The 23,665-nt window shown below is 47.0% G+C and overlaps 1 protein-coding gene across 3 annotated transcripts in view; it reads right to left on the bottom strand.

Annotated features, from left to right (window-relative positions):
* The window catches only part of SH3KBP1 (SH3 domain containing kinase binding protein 1), a 1,044,962-nt gene extending 1,037,492 nt beyond the window's left edge, over window positions 1-7,470 (bottom strand). The window contains exon 1 of one of the 3 annotated variants that reach the window (XM_069204692.1): window positions 6,872-7,470. In XM_069204692.1, coding sequence (XP_069060793.1) covers window positions 6,872-6,875 — 4 coding nt within the window. In that variant the 5' untranslated portion in view covers window positions 6,876-7,470. The remainder of the gene's footprint in view (window positions 1-6,871) is intronic. The other 2 variants (XM_069204693.1, XM_069204694.1) reach the window with 2 other exon arrangements.
* Window positions 7,471-23,665: the final 16,195 nt, after the last annotated feature.

The raw sequence follows: 23,665 nt of genomic DNA, 5'->3' as shown, positions 1-23,665 counted from the left end.
GATCACACAAAGGCCTCTCCGGCACCATATGCAACCGCTGACTGGGTCAGAGGTTAAGGCACAAGAACGCGCCAAGCCTTTATGCAAACTCTTGCGTCACGCCTGCCAAATAATGTGTACATGTTATCAGACACCTTGCATTTACTGCCCTGTTTACCTCAAAGCATTTCAACTGAACATTCCTTTCTCCATCCACTCTGCTCTCCTCGGTGCAGAATGTCGCAATAAGAAATCAGACTTATTTGTATTTATAATCCATTACTGCAGTTAAAGTATGTTCGAATTTCTTTCTAATGTAATTTAGGAAGTTTTGTGTAGCGCTTATGTGTCGCCTAAAAGGCACGTCAGAGCACTATGAGAATAGTCAAGGTATTAAGCTCTGCCATACATGTGGAATAAGAGTACGGGATGAACCCGTTCCCCATTTATGCTGTGTAATTTTACTGAAAAAGGAAATAAACGTTTATACATGGAAGTCATTTAGGGGCGCCATGTGTTGCAGCTGCGACCCCCTGCTTACCCCTTGCGACCACTGGCCTCAGAAGTGGCAACATCAGTGCCAGGAACACAGGGGCAGCTCCTCCTTATGGACGTTGCTTGGGGCTCCTCTTCCTTGCTTTCAATCAGTTTTTTATTTTATTACACTAATAGTGAATAATATATATTAAATTATTCACTATTAGTGTAATAAAAAACGGAGTACATTTAGATGGAATATGACCCTCCTTGGTAGCTGAGGTAAGTTAGAAACCCTTTTAAATGTATATGAGTGAACATGTGTTTATGTAAGCGTGTGTGTGTGAGTGTGTGTGAGTGTGTGTGTGTGTGTGTGTGTGTGTGTGTGAGAAAGTAAAGATGAATTGGCGTGTGCCTACGGCCCGACTTCTTTTAGGCCCCCCACAACAAAGCATCAAAATAATATTGATTTGATTTTCAAAGAAAAATACAATCAAGCTTTCTTAAATTGTTTCCAAAAGATAGAAGAAAATGAATCAACTCAAAGAAAGGAAAACTTTATATTAAAGACTCTATTGAGAAAATACTGTATTAATGTAATGTACACATTAACAACTTAAAGTACATAAATCAGACATCAGATTCACATAAGCTTGTCTCTTAAAAGCTCATCTTCTGTCATCTGTCAGTTTATTTGAAAAAGAAATCGGTGCAGTGTATGTATATGTAATGTTTAGTTTTGTGTAATAAAATTGGTTTATTAAAATTTTTGGTTGGTAAAATTAAAACTTACTAGGAGATAATTTGCGAGGGGGGGGGCGAAATTTCGACTTCTTAGAGGCCACCACAGGGCTTACAGGCAAGTTGCTAAATTTTCCACATGCAGTTCTATGGAGAAACCCAGAGAGGCATTTTTTCCTTAGAGCATTCTCGTTCAGAGTGGGTAAGTTTCCGACGGGTTTTTGTAAAGTCTGCGTGTTGACACGACTATGTGGCTGTCAACTCCTAGGAGGAATGTACTGGAGCAGATGTTTTCATTAATGTGTTTGAACTTACCAAGCATAAAGCACTGTCTGGAATGCAGATTTATGTAGACAACAGCAGAGCATCACGTACAGAATAAAGTTGTTTTTCCACCTAATGCGGGTCGCTTCTTCCACAAGAAAGTGAAAACGTCATTTTGGGCGATAATCCATGAGATTTTCAATTGAGTGGAAAATGTTGAACATCTGTTATAGTCCGAGAAATAAGGCGCTGAAAGAACTGATTTGCTCCATGTTTAAAACGTGAATGAGGAGATTAAATTATTCCAATAGGGCTTGCTCTTGTGTACCTCTGGAAGTGCTCTTCGGTGCCCTAATCTCAAAACCAACAAGCATGAGCAAAACCAATAAATCGGGCTTTTTCTCCCAGCCTTTTTGGCGTTGTCTAAGCTTGTTTTGTAATGGTTTTGGAAAACCTATTTTCGAGGGAACAAACAGGCCCTTGGCACTATATAAAAATAATAAAAATAAAAAATATTCGTGGGTCTTGAAAAACATACATTGCCATAGTAGGCTCTGCCACCAAATGGGCCTTTTTGGTGTGAGGACATGTGCTTCTTCTGAAAGAGCAAAATGCTGTCACTCACAGAGAAGTTAGCCTATGACTTGAGTGGGCAGATCCATTGCCTTATGTTGTCTGCTGTAGCGTGAAGAAGAAAACTGTGAATGACACAGCAAAAAAAAAAACACTGGATGAAGAGGGCTGGAAGAAAGATCTTGGAATTAGGTATAATTTACATGTAATGTTAGTAAAATCAATAGATCTTGGCTAATGCTAGACCTTAAAAAGAAATCAGCGTGTCACGAAATGTAAAGCAGGCCCAAGATCCTTGTTTATTATGTATGATTTACAGTGTTTGCTCTTTTCTGGAGCCTCATAAGAGCGCTTGATTGCCATATGGCGCAGAGGGAAACAAATCGCTGGTAGACTGAGGACCGAGAGGCTGCCTTTAGAGGTGGGTGGGCAGAGGGGTCATTAGATATTCACCCTGTCAAACAGCCCTGAGGGAACACACACAATTTTCTTGTACGTATGTATATATTTTGCTGCCAAGATCTTCCTGAAAACAGACACTCTCACTTCCTATGCTATCTTGGTACTCCACGGCGGGTATGAAAACATTTTCCTGGCTGATTTTAAATTCAAGCCCACCTCTGTCCCTGAGGAGCAAACAGAAAACTGCTGAAGAACTAAGGATGGGCCACAGACAAAACCTACAAGCTGCCCTCACACTTGTAATCTCTGAGCTTGACTATGCCAGCTCTCTTTACCTTAGCCCCTCCAGTTTTATCATATGCAAACTACAACTCAACCAAAATGCTGTTGCAAGACTCCCTCTCTGCCTTCATCCAAAGGAATGCATGACACCAGCCCTGCAGTCACGCTACTGGCTCGCTATAGCTACAAGAGCAGTGTCTGAGATGCCTTGCCTTGCGTCGTCCACTGATTCTTCCAAGGAAAATACACATTCCTACAAGTTAAAATCAAGTAATACAAGCAAAATAGGACACAACACTCCAGGCTTGGACCACATATCGATCATCACACCCCCTTAATAGAATAAATCCATAGCAGGCACTGCTTTGTCAGTACAAGCGCAAAATCTCTAGAATTTACTACGAGCCCAAATTCGAACCTTTCGGGAGCATTCAACTTCAGAAAGGAGTTGGAAAGTTGTCTGTTTCCAAGATAACTACATAATCCTGGACCTATGGGACAGAACCAGGTATAAAATTCGCTCCTTTAAGTACAATCTACGGACTCCATATATTGAACAGGCCTATCAGCACACACCTTTCTTATATCCAGGTAAGTTAGGAAGGGCTGATCTGTCTACCCTGGGTATTATATAGTAACTGGAGACATCTGCCACATTCCACTGGCTTACTGAAGACAGTAATCAGTCTATCACTGCAGGTCCAACTACCTACGAAATATGACCACTTCTTGATATCTTAAGTGACAATTATATATGGGGTGACAGCAAGAAGGTCCATTCCAGAAGATCTCCCCACCATCTCTCTCACCTATGTAAGCCAGCTCACCATAAACATTAAACAAAGTAACTCAGAAGGAGTGCTCCCCTCCACCCCCACCTCCTCCCCAGTGCATAACCAGCAAACTGGACAGCGATGATCATAAACCCTATAAAGGGACCTGATGAGCTGATTAATCAAAACTACCAGTTGACTGAAAACCATAAAATGTATGTCTACAACTAACACTTCTTCATCCACCACACTGCCAGGTGTTGGGTCCCATAACACCATAACTACTTCAGTGGTCAACACACACCAAACTGAAACACTTCCCAGAAAAGATCAAGACAAATATAATGCTCTTCCAACCACACACCCCACAAGGTGTATTAAGCGCCACTCATAAAGGCAAGCACTTCAGCAACCACACAGGGGAAGTAAGCGCTATACAAATGTTGCAATACAATACAAGAAGTGTAATCTGTGAAGTCATCATGCCAAAGTAAGTATGATGCTATTTCTACTGCAAGTAGCATTTTGGTGAATAGACTTTCACGCTTAAATCTATCTTCTCCATTTCTTCTCCAGCAAGCTACAAAAGAGGTAAACACAGATTTCAGAGCCTTTCTCGGTTTTGGTCTTAATTTTGGGTGGGATATTGTTCCTAAGACAAAGGGCGTATGCTCTATCTTTCCCTAACGAAAACACAGAGTAAGAAGATTTTTTCGAGGGACAAATAAGAAAAATATTATTATTGTATTTTATTACAAAAAGACTACTTGTTGGACGCGGTATTTATACTGTATTCCGGTAGAGGGACCAGACCGAACAGAAGCGCTGGAAGGATACCATGGGCTCTGGTGCAAGTAAGGTAAATAGCTCCCTTGGCTGTTGCTGGTTTAGTCATATGAAGCATTTATCAGGGTTCAACGGGCCCTTCAGCTCTCTGGGTCCCGGTGCCACTGCACCTGCTAGTGCTAGACCAATGAGAGCTACGCCCCTGAGTCCGAGGGACGTGGCCACGTGGGACAACTCTGGAACTGGTGGGCAGCTGGCTGCTCTCCTCTCGCCATTGTTTGCAAACAGAACAGAGCCTCGTGTTGCCAGCGAGCTAGGCTGGCAAAAACCAAAGGGTGCCCGGCAGGCAGTGCTGCAGCATGTCAACAGCGCTGCTTCTAGAAGCATCTCTCAGCAGCGCAGACACGTTTGGGTGCACTGCGAATATTTACATTGATAAAACACAACCGCAGAGAAGACCTCACAGCCCATTCATTGCAGCCCTGATTTATTTTTATTTTTATAATGACTGCAAACGAGGCTGGAACAGCAGCAGGTCTGACGAAAAACGGCAACCCTCAAATAGGCCCCTTGGATTTCCTGTCTAGAAGCAACATCAAGTATTTTGAGTCTTAATATTGTACACTTTTTCATTCTTTTCCAAAATCACACTTTTGTTCATATGTTCTTATTATTGCGCCACATATAAAAAGCGAAGATGACTATTTTTAATACCTGACAAGGAAACAAAAGTGGCCCTTAATACTCGAAGTAGGAAGTGAAACACGAGACTGTGCATGAACAAAAAAATGCGTAACCCACTTTAGAAACTGCCATCCTGAAAGTTGTGCAGTTTCATTCTCCTTTCAGTACTGCTATAAGCCACTACTTAAGTCTGCTTGATTACAGTAACTGCGTTGCGTTACAGTGAAATTAGATTAGAGGTCCACTGCTGCCAACCCATCTCATGTCATGAGGTCATATTCAGCCAGTCCTGACTTTATCACCATTATTATGCATGCTGGGACTTGTAGGCTCATATTTTTACTGGAAGAATTGAAACTGAAATGGCCTTAAAAACAGCACTGCTTGGTAGGTTAGCCTGGATAAAACACGGTTTACATTTAAGCACTATTAAGCTTGGTCCGTTGCCTCACAAAGCTAAATCTACCAGACATGAAATATATTATTTCACCTTCTACCACTGCTTAATTTGTGCCGCTGATGGCGGTTGTTGGGCACCACAGTCCCAAACACCTCTGTCAGGAGACCACCCCAGTATCCTCTCCCTTTTCCCCTCAATCAATATTGAGGGAATATTGTATTCGCATCTTGGGACTGATTATCGAGGGTTCATTGTGGCTATTGTTTAAGATGGTATGTTAATTTCAACAGAAAATACCCCCGTTTTTTTCTGATATGAAGTCCAATATCCAGAGATTCTTATGTCAAAAAGTGATCCAGTAAAAGCCATATGACTAATAATTCTTCTTCTCGGGTTTTTACAGTGTCCTTATTTTTTATCTCATTCCTTTGCACAACTGTTTCTTCAAACGCCCACATTTGCCCTAAATGCTTGGAAAGAACTGCTGACCTGATATGATCACAACATAAAATCGGTGTGACCCGGCAGGCAGCCACCACCCTAAAATGGGGTTCCTCCTTAATTTGTGGCCACAAAGTGCCTAGGCTGGTGCTGACGCAACCGATAGTGCTTGCATGTCATCATCATGATAATGTAGGCGTTCAACCCAAAAAGGAAGCACAGTGACTGTACTCGGTTCCGCTATTCACCGGTCTTAATCTCAATGTACAATAACCGTACTTGTTGACTGTACATCCTCCTGGGCATGGTTAGAGATAGGGTCTTCTTCATTTAGATTGATAAAGAGGAACCCATTCTCAGGAATGGTGGAATTTTTAAAGCTTATCACGTGGGGCTGTTATAATTTGAAGTATTTGAGTAGTGCCGGTTAGCACTCTGAATGTCAGTTTACATTACAGTGGCGGCTAAGCCACCTCTGTTAGTTAGCTCGGTATACTGCACAATAAAAGAAATACAAATACGAGACATGTGGGTTTCAGCGACACAAACATATATTTTAACGTCCTGCTAAGAAGGGTCCACTGACAGCCAGGCTATTGACCAAATATTTAACTGTTCCCTCATAGGCGAATTTCTGCATACCCAAACACCCAACGTCATCGTGTCTTTTTTTCTGGATAGCGCTTATGTGGTCATCCCAGCGCTATGAATAACGCCAACGAATCAATTGTAATCTGCTCTCGGCCACCCCTGGCCTGAACGAGAGCGGTGCGGCTTCCCTTCTCAGAGAATGCTACGGATACCCCGTCACACGGGCTGCGGCTGCCTGCCCACCCACTAGCCCATCTCCATCCTCTGGCTGCCACACCACGCGCCCTATGCCACATCGTTTCATTGCTATCCACAATGGTTGAATGATTCAACATGCAGACGTTCCACTCCCTGGATTACGTATTAAATGAAGATATTTTCCCTTTAACTCACCCTTAGCTAATGTCCAAGGTGAGTGATTCTTCCCACATAAATAAAATAACACCCGTGGGAAATTAACAACACACTGCCAACTCACCCATTTATGGCGCCCTGTCCGTTGGGGGTAGCAGCCTGGAACTTTGTCCACTGGGAAGACGGAACGGACCCTCAGTTAAATCACGACTGAGAAAAGACCGTCGATAAGGAAACCCTCTCCCAGGATGCCTCTTGCTGCTTCAATGGGCTTCACTGTATTTGTATGTTTCCTGTTTCCAAAGCTGAGGCTTCCCTCTTTGTTTATATTTTTTATATTCTCGATATAACACAAATGCAAAAAAAATGCAGAAAATACAATCCAACACAAAAACAGACTATCAGCTCCAAAAAACTCAAATAATAGTATGTACCAGCTGTGAAAGGAGATGCTGATGCTGTTCACAGTGGTTTCTTGCTGTACAGAGTGCACCCGTGGGGCTAGTGACTTCTTTGCTAGAGGGCAGCAGAGAATATGTTCTCCGCGGTCGCCTCTTTCTCGTTTTCGCCTAATTACAAAAACAAAGCAAAAACGTTGAGATCTCCGGGTACAATAGGAGTCCTTCCTTCTGCTGCGGTGGCTGATACTATGCCTTGTAGACCACACGGAGTCTCCCCAAGCGGCTACAGTGTTGTTAAGTCCGTCTGAGAAAAGACGCACTATCTCCTACTAAAAAGAGACTAAAAGCAAACCAAGCTCACTAAACGAAATGACTAGGCAAACAAATAAAAAACACATTTCTTACAACCCTATTCTATGACAAACAATGGCATTGCTAGAAGTGATTTTTAGGAGGTGCACATCTGCCAAGTTTTCATATTGCTTATGTGTGACATTTCCTTGGTGGTGGTGTAGAAGAAACCTCAGTGCTGTCCCTTATTACAGAGATCATCTATACTTACAGTTTATGAATTATGTTAACCAACATACTAATAGTTTGATTGTAGAGTGATGCACTGAGAAGTCATTTTAAATGTGCAGTTGTTTAGACTAATGTTAGAAACCATGGTGGAATCAAGGGTTAATTAAATGTTTGAGGGATTTAATTGACATTATGTTATAATACACTAGTAGAGGGTATTGAAACAATATTGAATTTCTAATAATTAATGATTTGAATATATGTGTAAAAATAGAGAAATGTAGTTCTACGTTATAATAACTAAAATGTATTAACACAGTCAATTTGTTTAAAGTTATTGTAACATGAATATTAATGAAGAATTATTATTATTATTTTTTATAACTTTATTTATGAGTTTTCAGGAAATATAAACAGACAACAGAAAAGCCCACAAGGTCGATGCATACAGAGTTGGAACTGCATAAATTCCCATACCAATGGATGAATGGTCCAAATCGCACTCCATGCATAAAGTTCGTTGTGGTTGGGGCGCAAGCCCTGCGTCATCCAGCCGACTCAACCACAACCATTCCACAACAAGGGAGTAATTCAGGGATCTAAAGTCATTAATGAAGAATTATTAATGTAGACTTTATCAGTGTGTTTTTTAAATTGTGTTTATTAGGATGTTTTTAAATTAATGTGTTGTTTTGTCTCATTTGCATTAACCTAAGTGAGATCAGCTAGGCCCTGTATTTCGTGACTGTCCAGAGAATGCTGAATCATTTCGTTGACATTCATTTTTCTTTCAGACTGTGTTCCCGTGAGAAGATTAGTTTAATTATAGACTGCTATTGTTTTACACATAGAAAAATGTAGGTATTTGACCTTGGGTGTGGTATATCCTGGACTGTGGACTAGCAAATTAAACATTTGTTTCAATCTTGTGTGGAGCCACATGGATGGATGCTGTTCTTATGGCGGACTTGGGAAGAAATGTGATTGTTTCAACTTGGAGTAGGGTTATCAATTGCTATTGGATGCTGCCACTTCAATGTGAAATTAACTTTTGTCCTGAATGAATCAGATCGCTGTATGAACTTTGATTTATCGATGACCTGTTGGACTTTTGTGAGATGCAAATTTTATTGGTCAGAAGCAGACAGATCCCCATCAGAATCCAGACAGATGCCTATCAGATGAAGAACCACACATGCTGAGCCCCTAGGAGGGGTATCTTCCCGTCTGCCTTTGCCCCTTTGAAAAGCCTTGCTGAGACTTAGAGTTTTTCTTCCTAACCCTTTGAAAAAAAACTCTTGACCAAGCTTCTGACATGCTGATGCTTTCCCTTTTTACCTATTTTCTGCCCACCTTAGTTAGTACTATGTTGCCCAAGATTAAATTTAAAAAAAGAAATTCATCCTTTTTTGCCCTTTTTGTTCTTTTTGTATTGTGTCTGCATGTGTTCCGCACGGACATGTTTTCCCTTAATTTGGCTAATAATAGGGTTACCCATTGCCCATCAAAATTGACGTTTGATGATTTTAATTGCATGAATGCTTGTTAAAAGTGAGCACTGTTTATTTTCTCTATCTCAGATTCTCTTGTTAATGTTTTTTCTTTGTCCTTGTACAGTGCTTAGTTTTATTAATGCTGGTTCGTTTGTACCTATTCTGTCACCTTGGGGAACCCTTGGTGATTTTGTATCTTTGCAATTTGTTTTGCAAATTGTTTCCATGGCAGTAAGCTTAAGTTTGTAGTAAACCCCTTAACTGTATTCCTGAATGGGGTTTTCTTTGTATTGTGTTGTATGGTTCTACCACATCCTATGCTGAGCCCAAAGATAAGTTGACCTCATCGAGCATTGATTCCTGTGAAGGATGAAAAAGGATAATTGTTAGGAACAGATAATTTCTGGGTTTTAGGTACTTAGCCAAACCAAAAATCAGAGTTGTCCAGGCCATCTGGATCATTATCAGTATCAGGATTGTCTAGATCATTGTCTGTGTCTCAAATAGAAGAAATCACAATCTTTTGAGCACTATCTTTTAAATGCTTTGATTTGCTTTTACTTTTAACACCTGGAACCTTCCCCTCCTGTTTTGGAGGCTTGTGAGGAACTTCGTTCGGTATCCCATGTGAGGAAGACTCACCATGCAAAAGCGCAGTTTTTGATTTTATTTGTTTTATTTGTAGACCTTGAGAAGCAACCATGGCTTTGACCTTTCTGCCTTCCCCCGCAGAGGGGGCCATATTAGATTGTGACATAATTGACATTACTGTATTCTCAAATTGCTTGGAAACTTTAGTCATTGAAGTTGAAACAGCTTTGGCAACGGAGGAAGGAATAAACTTGTTAAGACTATTTTTAAAATCTTCCTCAGTGTTGATATTATCCTCTAATAGTGAAGTGGAAAACTGAATGTTGCACAGAAAAATAGAAAAAACTGGCACTCGGAGGGTTACTTTAGTGGGAGTTGTTTGGGAGGAGATTGAAGGAGAAGGGGGGGGATTGTATGGAGGAAAAGCTTTAACGGAGGCGAGACTGAGGAGAATAGGCTGCATCTTCACTGGGCTGGTGACACAGTCAGTTGGCGTGCATGGAATGGCCAGGGAAACGTTAGAAACGAGCACCAAGTAACACTGAAAAGAAGTGAGGGAAACAAAGGGAGGAAATGACCAGGCAGGAACCTCCAACAGTGTCGCATGACGAAGAATCCGACAAGGCGCCACAGAATGGCAGTCGGCACCAAGGTATCGGGCGGGAAGGTGAGAGCCTGAAAGCTCGACGAAGTGTTGTGCCACACACCGAGAAAGTATGTTCAGAAGGGAAAGGGATCGAATAGCCAGCAATAGGGAACAACAGATTGTAAAGTCACATTATTAAGATGCAAGTATGACCAATGTAAATTGGCATATATGAAAAAATATACTTATCTTGACTGCGAGAATCAAGAAAAGGTGGCTGCTTGCAGTCAAGTTAGGTATATCTTGGGGGTTTCACAACACTGATTGGATGTATAGGTTGGTTTTACATTATTCCCACTGGCAGCGTGTTGCTTTGCCTTTTGGGATTTGTAGCTTTTTCTCTTGACAGCGGCTGCTATTTAAAATAAAGCAGGAAAAGATAGCATAATACTCGCCTCCGTGTCTATAATAAAATTAAATAAAATTAAGACTTTCATTTATAATTTGCTAGGGAAATCTACATTGTGTGGCATTTCAATGTCTAGACAGGGGTAGTAAGCAATCTATATACTACTGCCAATTGTATGCACTTCAATGCCTAGACAGGGTAGTAAGGGGTATGTGTTTTATATATATATATATATATATATATATATATATATATATATATATATATATATATATATATATATATATATATTACTTTGAGTGACTCTTATACTGTGTGTAATACAATTTTGAAATAATGGCTTGTATATTCACAGTTTTTTCTTAATCAACGAGGCTGGGATCTCATAGCATGTTAAATACACGTCTCTATTCCCCACTGTGCCAAACATGATCCAGTTCGATTTCTCCACAGTCTCACACACACAGCCCTACCAAGTTTCCCAGGTCCATGTGCTGCTCCAGTCCTGTTTTTTTAATTTTAATTCTGGGACTTGTAGTCTTATTTAGTGCATTATAAAACAGGACTACAAGTCCCACAATTCAATTAAAAAACCTGAACTGGGGGAGAACATCACATTTTTCTCATATATGTACTCGGCAATTTCCAACTGACATTCCACTCACTTCACCCTTCCAAATAGGAACACATACAACCCAGGGCTACGCTAATATCCGCGACGTCCTCTTTTAGAGAACCCCGTACTTTCGTGTGTATTTTGAATTATAGGGAGCTAAGTACGGAGTGTTCCTCCATATTTATCCCCCCTCCTCCCTCTTCCTCTCTCCATGTGTAATGACATGAGAAACTTGACAGCTATGCACATGCGCACACACTCACACAAGCATGCACACACTCACATACACAGATTACATTAACCAACTGTGTAAGATGTACTCCTTACCTCTTGTGGGGAGCACAGACCAGCTTCGTGTGGGCTCCCTCTCACATATCTCTGCCTGGATGTATGAAAGGCCTGCAGCATATCTGCTTTCACTGACACCAGTCTGTTTCCTTTCCTACGTGTTGGTTATGATGTGTACAGGATTATGGGTCGTGTTCCTGCATGCAACCTGCCTCCCAGTATTCACAGCATTATAAGGGCACTTTAGTGTTTGTGGTTGTCTGCTTAGCATGGTATATTATTGCACAACTTTTTTCCTATGAACCTGAAACATGTTCCAATTAGTCGGAAAACGATAACAAAAATGTGTTTTACATCAAACATTGTACATTATGGTTCCCATTCCAAGGGGGCCAAAACTATTCTAGGAGTAAACAATTCTGAATCATGTCACTTCCTGGTTAGAACTATATAACGAGGCTCTATTTTGAATCCAGTTGCATGTTTCTGTTAGATTGCTCACTCCCTGGACTTTGTGGAATTTCGGCCTTCTCCAGTTCATGTTTGCTTTTCCCTGCTCTTCACCTTGCTGCTTAGCCTGGACAGTTGGAAAGTGTTTTTGGTCTCCAGTTCTTTTCCTTCCTGATAGATATTATTTTCTGGAACACTACTAGACTCCCAGTTACAATCTGGCTTCTGGAACTTCCTCTGGAGATAGTAGAATGTACCTATAAATGAAAAAGACCCTCCAAGGGTTGCAAAAAAGATCAGCTTTTGCCAAACTAAAGTTTCATAACTTAGAGTGAATTTCCCACCAATTACTCTATGCAATTAGTTAAAGGTGAAAGACCAACAAAATAGTTACAGAGGATCTTATCCTTTTTTAAGCCAGGTAGTTGATCCCAATGTCACAGTCTGACACTGCCTGCCCATACCAGCAAGAAAGGTTCAGTGCCCTGCTGGACTCACCTGTGCTAACCAGAAGTGCCTCCATAGTCACTGTGGGGCTGAACCAGGGAGCGTCTTCAGACAGGGCTGGGGGCCACAGGGCAGCAGCCAGTGCTGATAGTAGGCTAAGACGTCTGGGCAGGTATGATCATAACTCTTCTGATAATTACCAGAGGCAGCAGCACCAGCAAGAAGCGCTGGCTGCTTTTTTTGATTATGTTCCGCAGTACATCATGGCACATTATAGGAGTTGGAAGAGCTGTAATACGCATTACTAGTGCATTTTAGTGCAACGATGCAGACACAAACAATACGATCTGTAATTTTAACTCCTTATGCATGGTACTTGGCAGGGATGTGGGTGCAGGCAAAGGCTGACCTTCCAACTCACACGGTGTCTCCATGTGTCGCATGATATCGGCTCCCTTCACACAGTCTCCTGGTGAGGAGCCGATATTACACAGTGGTAGGAATTATATACTGAAAACCACTACACAGAGTGGTTTTCCTTCTTGTTTTTGACAGCTATGAGCAGCCAAGATCCATTAAGGGGTGTGAAAACACACCAGGACACAGGAGGCAGCCTCTCCAAGTTTTTGTTTTCATCTTTTTGAAACTGGGGTTGGCGCGGGGGAGGGGGCAGGGTGCACCAGGCGCTGCCTCTTCAAGCCCTGTCCCCTTCTCTCACTGTACATGGAGAATTAGTTTTGCAAGTTGGCAGGTCTGCAAAGGGCCACAGGTAAAACTGATGGGGCCGCCTCTATGGGCAATCATGAATATTATTTACAACCATGTATATATATGAAGATATACACACAATATACACAGAACCAACAGAAACAGCATAAAAATATACAGGGCCCTATGGGAGGGCCAAACCATATACTACAAAAGTGGAATGTGAGAACCTACACCAGGGACCCGGATGTAGAGGGGGAAGGGACTCTCTCTGAAGTCAGTGGATGACTCGGATTGTTCAGCTGCTGTCTCCACCCATGGAGCAGGCCGTTGGAACCCAGAGATGGATTCTAGATGTGGAGAACCTGTTAAAAAAGGGGATAGTGTCCAGCACCCTTGGAGGTGCCCAGGTGGTGCAAGTGGCAATGCCCACCCTCCTAGAGGTGAAGTTCCTACAAGTTGGTGGAAGAAGAAGTCCGGCTGCGGGGTCCAGGAGCTGCAGAAGATCCCAGGAGTCACATACGAGCTATCCCTCAATGGTTTCCAGATTTCAGGAGGGTCAGTGACCAGCCAGGTCACCAACATGCACTGGCAAATGCAAGCAAGATCTGAAGAAGGATTTTAAACATTTTGGGGACCAGCAAGGTCCAGGAGACTCTACCCTTGAAGGGGAGTCAGGGCTGGCCCTCAGCACACAGGAAGGCCAGAGAAGTCAACAGGGCCCCTGCGAGTGACCCACAGGTGAGGGACACAGGGAGTCACATAGAGGCCTTGCCAGCATGACAAAGCAGAAGTCCCATGTCGCAGGAGTTGCAGGACAGGGGCTGGTCTTCAAGTTGCAGAGTGCTGGGGGCCGGGGCTTCTTGGCGCCTGAAGATCTCCTGGAGGAAGAGTCAACAAGTCTTGGCAAGTGCAACAGTCGCGGTGCACTGTGGTTCCAGTCTGGTGGCAGGAGCAGAGGCCCACAGTCTCCCAAGTTGGTTAGAAGACAAGCAGGACCCAGAGGAAGCCACAGACTAACCACCTGTAAAGCAGAGTCCTCAGATGTCCGTGGGACAGCAGACCCCACCAGCCAGTTGATGTTGTTTTGAAGTGCCTGCAGAACCAGGGGACTGACTCCTTCACTCCAAGGGAGATTTCTTCGTGCTTCCAGGTGCAAACACAGTCCTTGTGACCCTGGAGGATGCACAGTCTTGCATGTTACAGAATTCTTGCAGGGTCCATAGAAACAATGTTGCAATGGGAGCCTTCTCACCAGAAGCAGATGTGTTTCGGTTCCAAAGCCGGCCAGCAGCGGTTCCAGAGGCCAGGAGCAGAAGATGTCTTGCAGAGAGTTCTTTGGAGAGTCTTGCTCGACAAATCTGAAGACCCACACACACAGGGGAGCCCTTAAGTAACCCTAAAAAGGGGTTGGTTACTCTCTGAAGTGAACCTCGTATCAGAGGGGGTCAGGGACATCATCTACCTCGCCTGACCAGTCAGATGCTCCCAGGGCCCTCTGCCCCTCTTGTTTTCAAGATGGCAGAATCAAGGGGCCACCTGGCAGAGTTCTGTACACCTCCCCATGGGAGGAAATAGATAGGGGGCTGGCCACCTTCCTGTCCTTTGTGTAGTTCCTGAATGGGAGCAACCCGGATTATGCAAGGAGGGCACCAAATGTGCCCTTTGTAGCAGACTGGTGACTCTCAAAGTCCACCCACCCCAGCCCTTAGACACATAATACACTGGGGAGTAAGTCACACCTCTCCCTAACAGGGAATCCTTTGTTCTGCCTCTCCGGCCTGAGCCTGGTTCACATCAGGAAAGCATGAAAAGTGTCTGGTGTCAGCAGCAGCGTGGAGTGGCAGCTAAATCCCCTAAGCCCCTAAGGCTGCAAAGGCAGAACTGGGGGATCCTCTAAGGAACTCCCAGTGTATATGGTATCATGCAACTAACACTAGAATCAGTGTAGTTGCATGATTCCAATGTGTTTAGTACCAAACATGCCTAGGTTCGTAAAAGCCATTATGTAGTTGGATCACTTGTGTTAACCAGTGTCCACTACATACCTTAAGATGGCTTCCCTGCACTTACAGAGTTCAGGAATGGCCTGGGGTCTGTAGGAGCACCCTGCTCAGGCAGGGGTGCCCTCACACTTAGAGAGATGCACCCTGCCCTTGGGCTCAAGGGCCTACCAGAGGGGTGACTTATAATGTCTAAGTGCAGTGACCAGGTTCAGTGGTGAAAGGGTGCATGCACTATTTCACGCAGGCTGCAATGACAGGACTGCAGACACAGTTTGCATGGGCTCCCATGGGTGGCACAATATACGCTGCAGCCCATGGGAGACCCCTGGTGTACCAATGCCCTAGGTACCTAAGTAGCAGATATTAGGGACTTACAAGGGTCCACCACTATGCTAATTGTGGGTGTAAAAAGTTTACCAGCAACCACATTTAGGAAAGAGAGCACTGGCACTCGAGCCCTGGTTGGCAGCATTCCAGAGCACCACAGTCTAAAACATACTGACACCATGCAAAAAAAAGTGGGGGGTTCTACAACCAGAACCCAGCCTACAACACAGCATATTAAAGACAATGGCCGTCATTACAACCCTGGCAGTCGGTGTTAAAGCGGCGGTAAAACCGCCAACAGGCGGGCGGAAAAAAAATTGGAATCACGACCGTGTGCGGAAACCGCCAACATAGACAGCCACTTTAACACTCCGACCGCCAAGGCGGTACAAACAAACACCGCAGCGGTAACCGCCAACAGACAGGCGGAGGACAATGTACCGCCCACAGAATTACAACAGTCCAATCAGCCACCTTTTCCAGGGCGGATTCACCGCAAACAAAAACACGGCGGAAACAGGACTTGGAAGGGAAAACGCTCACCTCTACACACCCCACGAGGAACCAGGACGCCATGGAACCCGAGCTCCAGATTCTTCCAGCCTTTATCTTCCTGCTCCTCTACCAGGAGCACGAACGCCGGCGGCGAAGACCACGTGAGTACTGCACCTACGACACAGGGGAGGGGGGAAGGAAAAGAGAGTGACACACACACGCAACACCCCCACCCCCACCCTCACCCACGACAACACACACACTAATACATCATGATACATTACAGTTACACCCCCCAAACCCCCTGGAAGAAGGCAAGGACAAAAGGAAATGAGTCGAATGATTGTAATATATTCAAAGACATGAATCAAAAATATATACATATATAAAGATATTAACACTATAAACAAATATATACACCAAGAATACAAGTCCAAGGGATTCCACCATCATAGTCCGTGGACCACTGGGCCCAAAATGCATGGGCGAGGCCCACACTCAATACCCGAACAAGACGGAGAGAACACTGCTGGGGCATCAGATAGAAATAAAACAGGCACCTCAGGGGAAGGGAAAGGGGGGCACCTCAGCCAGATGAGTGCACGACGCCAGATCCACGAGGGGGCTCCATGCCCACTGCTTTATCCTGGGGAGTGCAAAGCCACAGTCTCTCAAGTCTCTCCAGTGGGTGGTTTGCCCACTGCTTTATCCTGGGGAGTGCAAAGCCAAAGTCTCTCCAGTGGGTGGGTTGCCCACTGCTCTATCCTGGGGACTGCAAAGCCACAGTCTCTCAAGTGGATAACAGTCTCTACTGGTTCTGGAGGGGGCTTTGTGCCCAGAGTGCTTCATCCTGCCAAGGACTGAGGTAGTGGATGGATCTCTCCACTGGTTCTGGATGGGGCTTTGTGGCCAGAGTGCTTCATCCTGCCAAGGACTGAGGTAGTGGATGTCATTCTCCACTGGTTCTGGAGGGGGCTTTGTGCCCAGAGTGCTTCATCCTGCCAAGGACTGAGGTAGTGGGTGGATCTCCCCACTGGTTCTGGAGGGGGCTTTGGACCCAGAGTGCTTCATCCTGCTCGTGGCGGCCTCAGTAGCGTCGGAATCTTTGGCGCTCACTGGCCTGCGGTGCTTGTTGCGGCGGTGTCCTGTTCAGCGGTGCTGGTGGCAGCGGTGTCCTGTTCAGCGGTGCTGGCGGTGTTCTTGGCAGCGGTGCTGGTGGCGGCGGTGTCCTGTTCAGCGGTGCTGGTGGCAGCGGTGTCCTGTTCAGCGGTGCTGGTGGCGGCGGTGTCCTTGGCAGCGGTGCTGGTGACGGCGGTGTCCTTGGCAGCCGTGCTGGTGACGGCGGTGTCCTTGGCAGCGGTGCTTGTGGCGGTCTTGTCCGCCGTGCAGGTTTTCCCAGATTTGCCGGTTTTACTGTGCCCCTTCCCCACCTTGGATGGTGGCGCAGCTGTCTCTACACTCCCAACTGTACCCCTGTGAGCGGCTTTGGTGGCAGATTTTTTTCCTCTCTCCCGCTGGGCACTGGCCAACTTTTTGTGCTTTTGAGGTGAGGGAAAGAGGTCAAGGTTGGACAGGAAAAGTTTATTGGGCACACTGGGACGGGTAGATGGAGGGGGTTTGGGAGTGGAGGAAGAGGTAGTGGTTGTAGGAGGTGTACGTTTGCTGACTTTGGGTGAAGGTGCATGGGCTGGAGGCTGTCGTGTGGTGGATGGCTGTTGGGTGGGTGTGTGGTTGCGTTTGTGTACCTTGGGAGGTGGGCTCACAGACACACTGGTAGAGGACACAGGGGATGTGTGAATGGTAGTGGGGGTGGTGAGTGCAAGTGAGCGGCGTGTGGTGGTGGGTGTGCTGGTGACGGAGGTAGTGGATGAAGAAGTAGTCCATGCAGGTGTGAGTAGAGACGAGACAGGGTGGGAGGAGGGAGACGAGGAGGAGGGGGGCACAGTGGAGACAGTGGCTGTTGGTATGTCTGCATGTGTATGTTGCTTGCGTGAGTGCCTGTGGGATGTGTGGTGCTTATGTTTGCCTGAGCTTCCCTTGTGTGTTGATGTGTGTGCATGCTGGTCTGATGGTGTGCTTGGGATAGGCTGAGGTACAGGGGTTTGGGTCTGGGTGGAGGAAGTTGGAGGGGGGAGGCTAGAGACAGGGACAATGGCTGCCATCAGTGCTGAGGCCAGAGTCTGAAAAGCTTGCTGTTGGGCTGCCTGACCAGAATGAATGCCCTCCAGGTATGCATTGGTTTGTTGCAACTGCCTCTTTACAACCTGGATGGCATTCAAAATGGTAGACTGCCCAACAGTGAGGGACCTGAGGAGGTCAATGGCCTCCTCACTGAGGGCAGCAGGGGTGACAGGGGCAGGGCCTGAGGTGCCTTGGGCGAACGAGATGCCCACCCTCCTGGGTGAGCGGCCACAGGGCAAACGCTGAGGAGCTGCTGGGAGGGCGGTGCTGGTTGCGGCTGTACCTGTAGATGCGGGGGCACCGATGGGCCCGCCATGGCAAGGGAGCTCCCATCAGAGGAGGAGTCCGTATGGCTGGTCTCAGCTCCTGTCCCCGCCGTGAAGCTCCCCTCGCCCTCCGTCCCACTGGTGAATTCAGACTACGTTGTGTCGCCCTCCAGGGCCATGTGGGATGCAGCTCCCTCCTGCTGCGGTGCCACTGCTCCTCCGCCTGATGATGCTAATGCACACAAGAACAGGGAGACCACAAAAAGGGGGGGGGAGACAGAAGAAAGACATGTTGAGTGCATGAAATACCCTACCGTTGGTGGACACTACAGACACGGAAGCCCCCTGCACTACGCCGTGCACTTGGAGTTCCCTAATCAATCACAGGGACATGAGTTACAAGGCTATGCCCGATTACTGCACACATGGATGTCACAGGAGCCTGACTAGGTGTAGTTGGCTCTGTACACATGTGGGGTGGGGTGCCACAAGGCCTGCCTTAAGAAGGGACCTTGCCTACTAAACTCGCCCTGGCCTAGAGGAACCCACAGCCCACCTCCCCCACCCAGACACCTACAATGTGTGCAGAATCAGCTAAATGAGAGTGCACTCACCCCTTTGTGGCTGCTGTGATGCCCTCAAGCGCCCATCCAACTCCGGGTATGCCACCGCCAGGATCCTTAACATCAGGGCGGTCATGGTGCGACGGGCACCCCTCCCACGTTGGGAGGCCATCCCCAGCTGGGCCTCCGCCGTCTTCTTGCTCCAGCTGCGAATGTCCTCCCATCTTTTCCGGCAGTGGGTGCTCCGTCTGTGGTAGAGCCCCAGGGTCCGGACTTCCTTGGCGATGGCACGCCAAATATCCTTCTTCTGGTGGGCGCTGACCTACAGGAATAGTACAGGGGAAAAGGAGAAGATATAACCGTCCGCACCGTCACAGTCATTGGCCCGCATCCCTACCCTTGCATTGACGCACATGCACTCACCGGCGTTTCATGCACGCCTCATTCTCCCCCCCATTATCTTTCATCCACACCACTCCAAACAGGCATTTCCCTTACAGGATGCTCACAGTGTACTCACCTGTTTGTCTGGAGGACCGTAGAGTAGCATGTACTGGGGTAGGACCCCATCCACTAGTTTCTCCAACTCCTCCGTGCTGAAGGCAGGGGCCCTTTCCCCAGACACATGAGCCATTGTCTCTTCCAGACTGAGGTCACAGCAGCACTTGCAGTGTAGGTCCTCTCCTGTCGAAGATCAGGTATCAAGTGATTGAACAGACAGAAAATGGCGGTCACGTCCGCGGCGGTACGTACCATCACCGCCGGCGTACATCGTCATTGGCTCCTGGGACCCATAGGATCCAATATTAACCAATGCAGGATTGCGCCACAGTCTTCGACCACCTACCGCGACGGTGTACAACGCCAGCGCAGTTACCTCATATCCCCTTGTCCCACTTTACAGGTCAGGCAGCCGACATTTCAGGGGCCCACATGGCATTATTTTGGACTGCGTCATACATATCTAGGCCTTGCTTAAACACTAATACAGCCATATGTCGATTTGCAAACATTTTCCGATTAAGTTGTGTTTACGTACCTCAGAGTTGGTTGACTCTCTGCTCGCTGTTCTCCTCCATAGGCAACGTCCGCTGGGGCAGGTGAGGAGATGGCAGCATCCTCCGGTGTACAGAACGCTGGTCGACCTGTCGACAATGGAGGAGCGACATGTGATCATCACCTACAGACTTGATCGTACCACAATCCTGGAACTGTGTGCCCAGTTGGAGCCAGACCTGATGTCAGTTATCCGCCATCCCACAGGAATCCCCCCTCAAGTGCAGGTGCTGTCAGTACTCCATTTTCTAGCAAGTGGGTCTTTTCAAACAACAGTGGCCATAGCATCAGGGATGTCCCAGACTATGTTTTCCAACGTGTTATCCAGAGTGTTGTCTGCCCTGCTGAAACACATGCAGAGCTACATCGTTTTCCCTCAGGTGGAGGATTTGCCTTCAGTGAAAGGTGACTTCTATGCCCTGAGACATATCCCCAACATCATAGGTGCCATTGATGGGACACATGTGGCCTTGGTACCCTCTTGCAGGAGTGAACAGGTGTACAGAAACCGGAAGAGTTACCATTCGATGAATGTGTAGATGGTGTGTTTGGCTGACCAGTGCATCTCCCATGTGAATGCCAAATTTCCTGGCTCAGTGCATGACGCTTATATTCTGCGGAATAGCAGCATCCCTTATGTGATGGGGCAACTCCAGAGGCACTGTGTCTGGCTATTAGGTGAGGACATGGACCCAATACAGTGTGACTAGGTGTCTGGGTCTGAGGATGTCCCTATGAGTTAGTGTATGTCTAACAGTTGTCCCTCGCCATTTGCAGGTGACTCTGGTTACCCAACCTGTCATGGCTACTGACCCCTGCGAGGAATCCCAGGACAAGGGGAGAGGAACGCTACAATGAGGCCCAGGGGCGAACTAGGAGGATTATAGAGCGGACCTTCGGCCTCCTGAAGGCCAGGTTCCGGTGCCTCCATATGACAGGTGGTTCCCTATTCTACTCACCAAAGAAGGTGTGCCAGATCATCGTGGCCTGCTGTTTGCTTCACAACTTGGCTTTGCGACGACAGGTGCCTTTTCTGCAGGAGGATGGTCCAGATGGAGGTGTTGTGGCAGCTGTGGAGCCTGTGGACAGTGAAGACGAGGAAGCAGAAGAAGAGGACATAGACAACAGGAGCACAGTGATCCACCAATACTTCTAGTGAGACACAGGTAAGAAGACAACACTACCTGCTACATCTGATTTAATTCTACTACCTCTCATCTGTCTGTCATTTTCATCCAATGTATGGTCACTGAGTTGTCACTTTCCCTTACGATTTCACAGATGTGAGTCCCACTGTGTGACATCTGCTTTGTTTCCGCATGGACTAGAGCTGTGTGACATAGGTATGTTGACATTACATTGGATATAGCATTTTGCCACTGTTATTGCTAATACACATTTTCGAAAGCACAGACTGACTCCAGATTGTTTTGTGATTTAAGGGTGTTTATTTAAGTGCTAAATAGTGGAGGGGGTTGTAAAATGGTCAGGGGTGATGGTGGGGGGAATGTCCATGGCAGAGTCCAGTCTGTTAGTCTCACAGGTGCATTGTCCAAAGGGGCATAGGAAGTGGAGCTGGGGCAGTTTAAGGATGGACAGGGTGACACAGTGGGACAGAAGGATGACATTCAGGGTGGTCTCATTTCTTGGCGGGGGTCTTGGCATTGTTCTCTGTCTTTGTCCTGGATCTCAGGGACCACTTGCGGGGTGGTTCTCCATCTGCAGGGGGTGGGGGTGCTGGTGTCGTGGTCCTGTGGCGGTGCCTCCTGTCCACTAGCGCCGGCGGAGGTGGTGGGCAGTTCATCGTCCAGGCTAGCGTCAGGGGTCCCTTGTTGTGCCACAGTGTCCCTCCTGGTGTTGAAGAGTTCCTTCAGTGCCCCTACAATGGTGCCCAGGGTGGAAATGATGGATTCTAGTTCCTCCCTGAAGCCCAAATACTGTTCCTCCTGCAGCCGCTGGGTCTCCTGAAACTTGGCCAGTACTGTTGCCATCGTCTCCTGGGAATGGTGGTAGGCTCCCATGATGTTGGAGAGTGCCTCGTGGAGAGTGGGTTCCCTGGGCCTGTCCTCCCACTGTCGCACAGCAGCCCTCCCAGTTCCCCTGTGTTCCTGGGCCTCTGTCCCCTGAACTGTGTGCCCACTGCCACTGCCCCAAGGTCCCTGGTGTTGTTGGGGTGGAGGGTTAGCCTGGGTTCCCTGTAGTGGTGGACACACTGCTGATTGACGTGTCCTTGGGACAGAGGGATGGGCCCGCTGGGTGGGTGCTGTGCTGGTGTTTCCAGAGGGGGGAAGCTCTGTGGTGGCCTGTGCCAGTGTGAGGGGAACCGACTGTCCCGAGGTCCCAGATGGGCCGGGCTGGTCATCTAGATCCAGTTGGACAGAGCTGCTGTCATCACTGTGGGCCTCTCCTGTGGGTGGAGTGGACATGTCTGGACCCTCCTGTCCGGTGACGTTGGGTAGGGGTCCTGCAGGGGTGTGAAGGCATGATTATTGCATCTGTGTGTACCATGGTGTGCAATTGGTGGATGACCCTGTACCCCAGTGCTTGCATTCCTGTGTAGGACCTTGTGTGATAATGGTTTAGGGGGGTGTATGGGTATGTGCAGTGGACATGCTTTGGTGATGGGTGTCCATGCTTTGGTGTTACATGCAGGGCTTGGGTTTGGGATGTGTGGTTTGTGATATTGGGACATACGTGAGGAGTTGGAGTGATGGGGTGAGGGCAAGGGTGGGGGTATGTGATAGCATGCAGGTGGGTGGGGGATCAAGTAGTGAAAGATTTGACTTACCAGAGTCCATTCCTCCAGCTACTCCTGCGAGGCCCTCAGGATGCAGTATAGCCAAGACCTGCTCCTCCCATGTTGTTAGTTCTGGGGGAGGAGGTGGGGGTCTGCCGCTAGTCCTCTGAACCGCGATGTGGGGTCTTGAGACCACGGAACGCACCTTACCCCGTAGGTCGTTCCACCTCTTCCTGATGTCATCCCGTGTTCTTGGGTGCTGTCCCACTGTGTTGACCCTGTCCACGATTCTTCGCCATAGCTCCATCTTCCTAGCTATGGTGGTGTGCTGCACCTGTGATCCGAATAGCTGTGGCCCTACCCGGATGATTTCCTCCACCATGACCCTGAGCTCCTCCTCAGAGAACCTGGGGTGTCTTTGCGGGGCCATGGGGTGGTGTGGGTGATGTGTTTGGTGGTGTGTGTCGTGATGTGTGGGGTGATATTTAGAGGTGTGTTGTGTGAGGTGCTTGGATGTTGTGTGAGTGATGGTGTAGGGTGCCTGTGGATGCTATTGTTCTTTCTGTTGGTGTCTCTCTCTGGCCTTCTGTCACAATTGTTGACGTAAGGGTTTGTGGGTGGTGTGGGTGTGTGTTTTATATTGTATTGGGTGTGTGGGAGTGGTGTGTGTATGTGTATCAGATGTGTGTATTTCGATTTGTCCAATGTGGTAGTGTTTTGTAAATGTGACTGTATTTTGAGCGCGGCGGTGTGTACCGCCAATGGAATACCGCTGT

Source organism: Pleurodeles waltl, chromosome 8 (assembly GCF_031143425.1).
Source record: "Pleurodeles waltl isolate 20211129_DDA chromosome 8, aPleWal1.hap1.20221129, whole genome shotgun sequence".
Lineage (NCBI taxonomy): Eukaryota > Metazoa > Chordata > Amphibia > Caudata > Salamandridae > Pleurodeles > Pleurodeles waltl.
The sequence above is the reverse complement of the archived record's forward strand: the minus strand, read 5'-3'. Positions and strand labels throughout refer to the sequence as shown.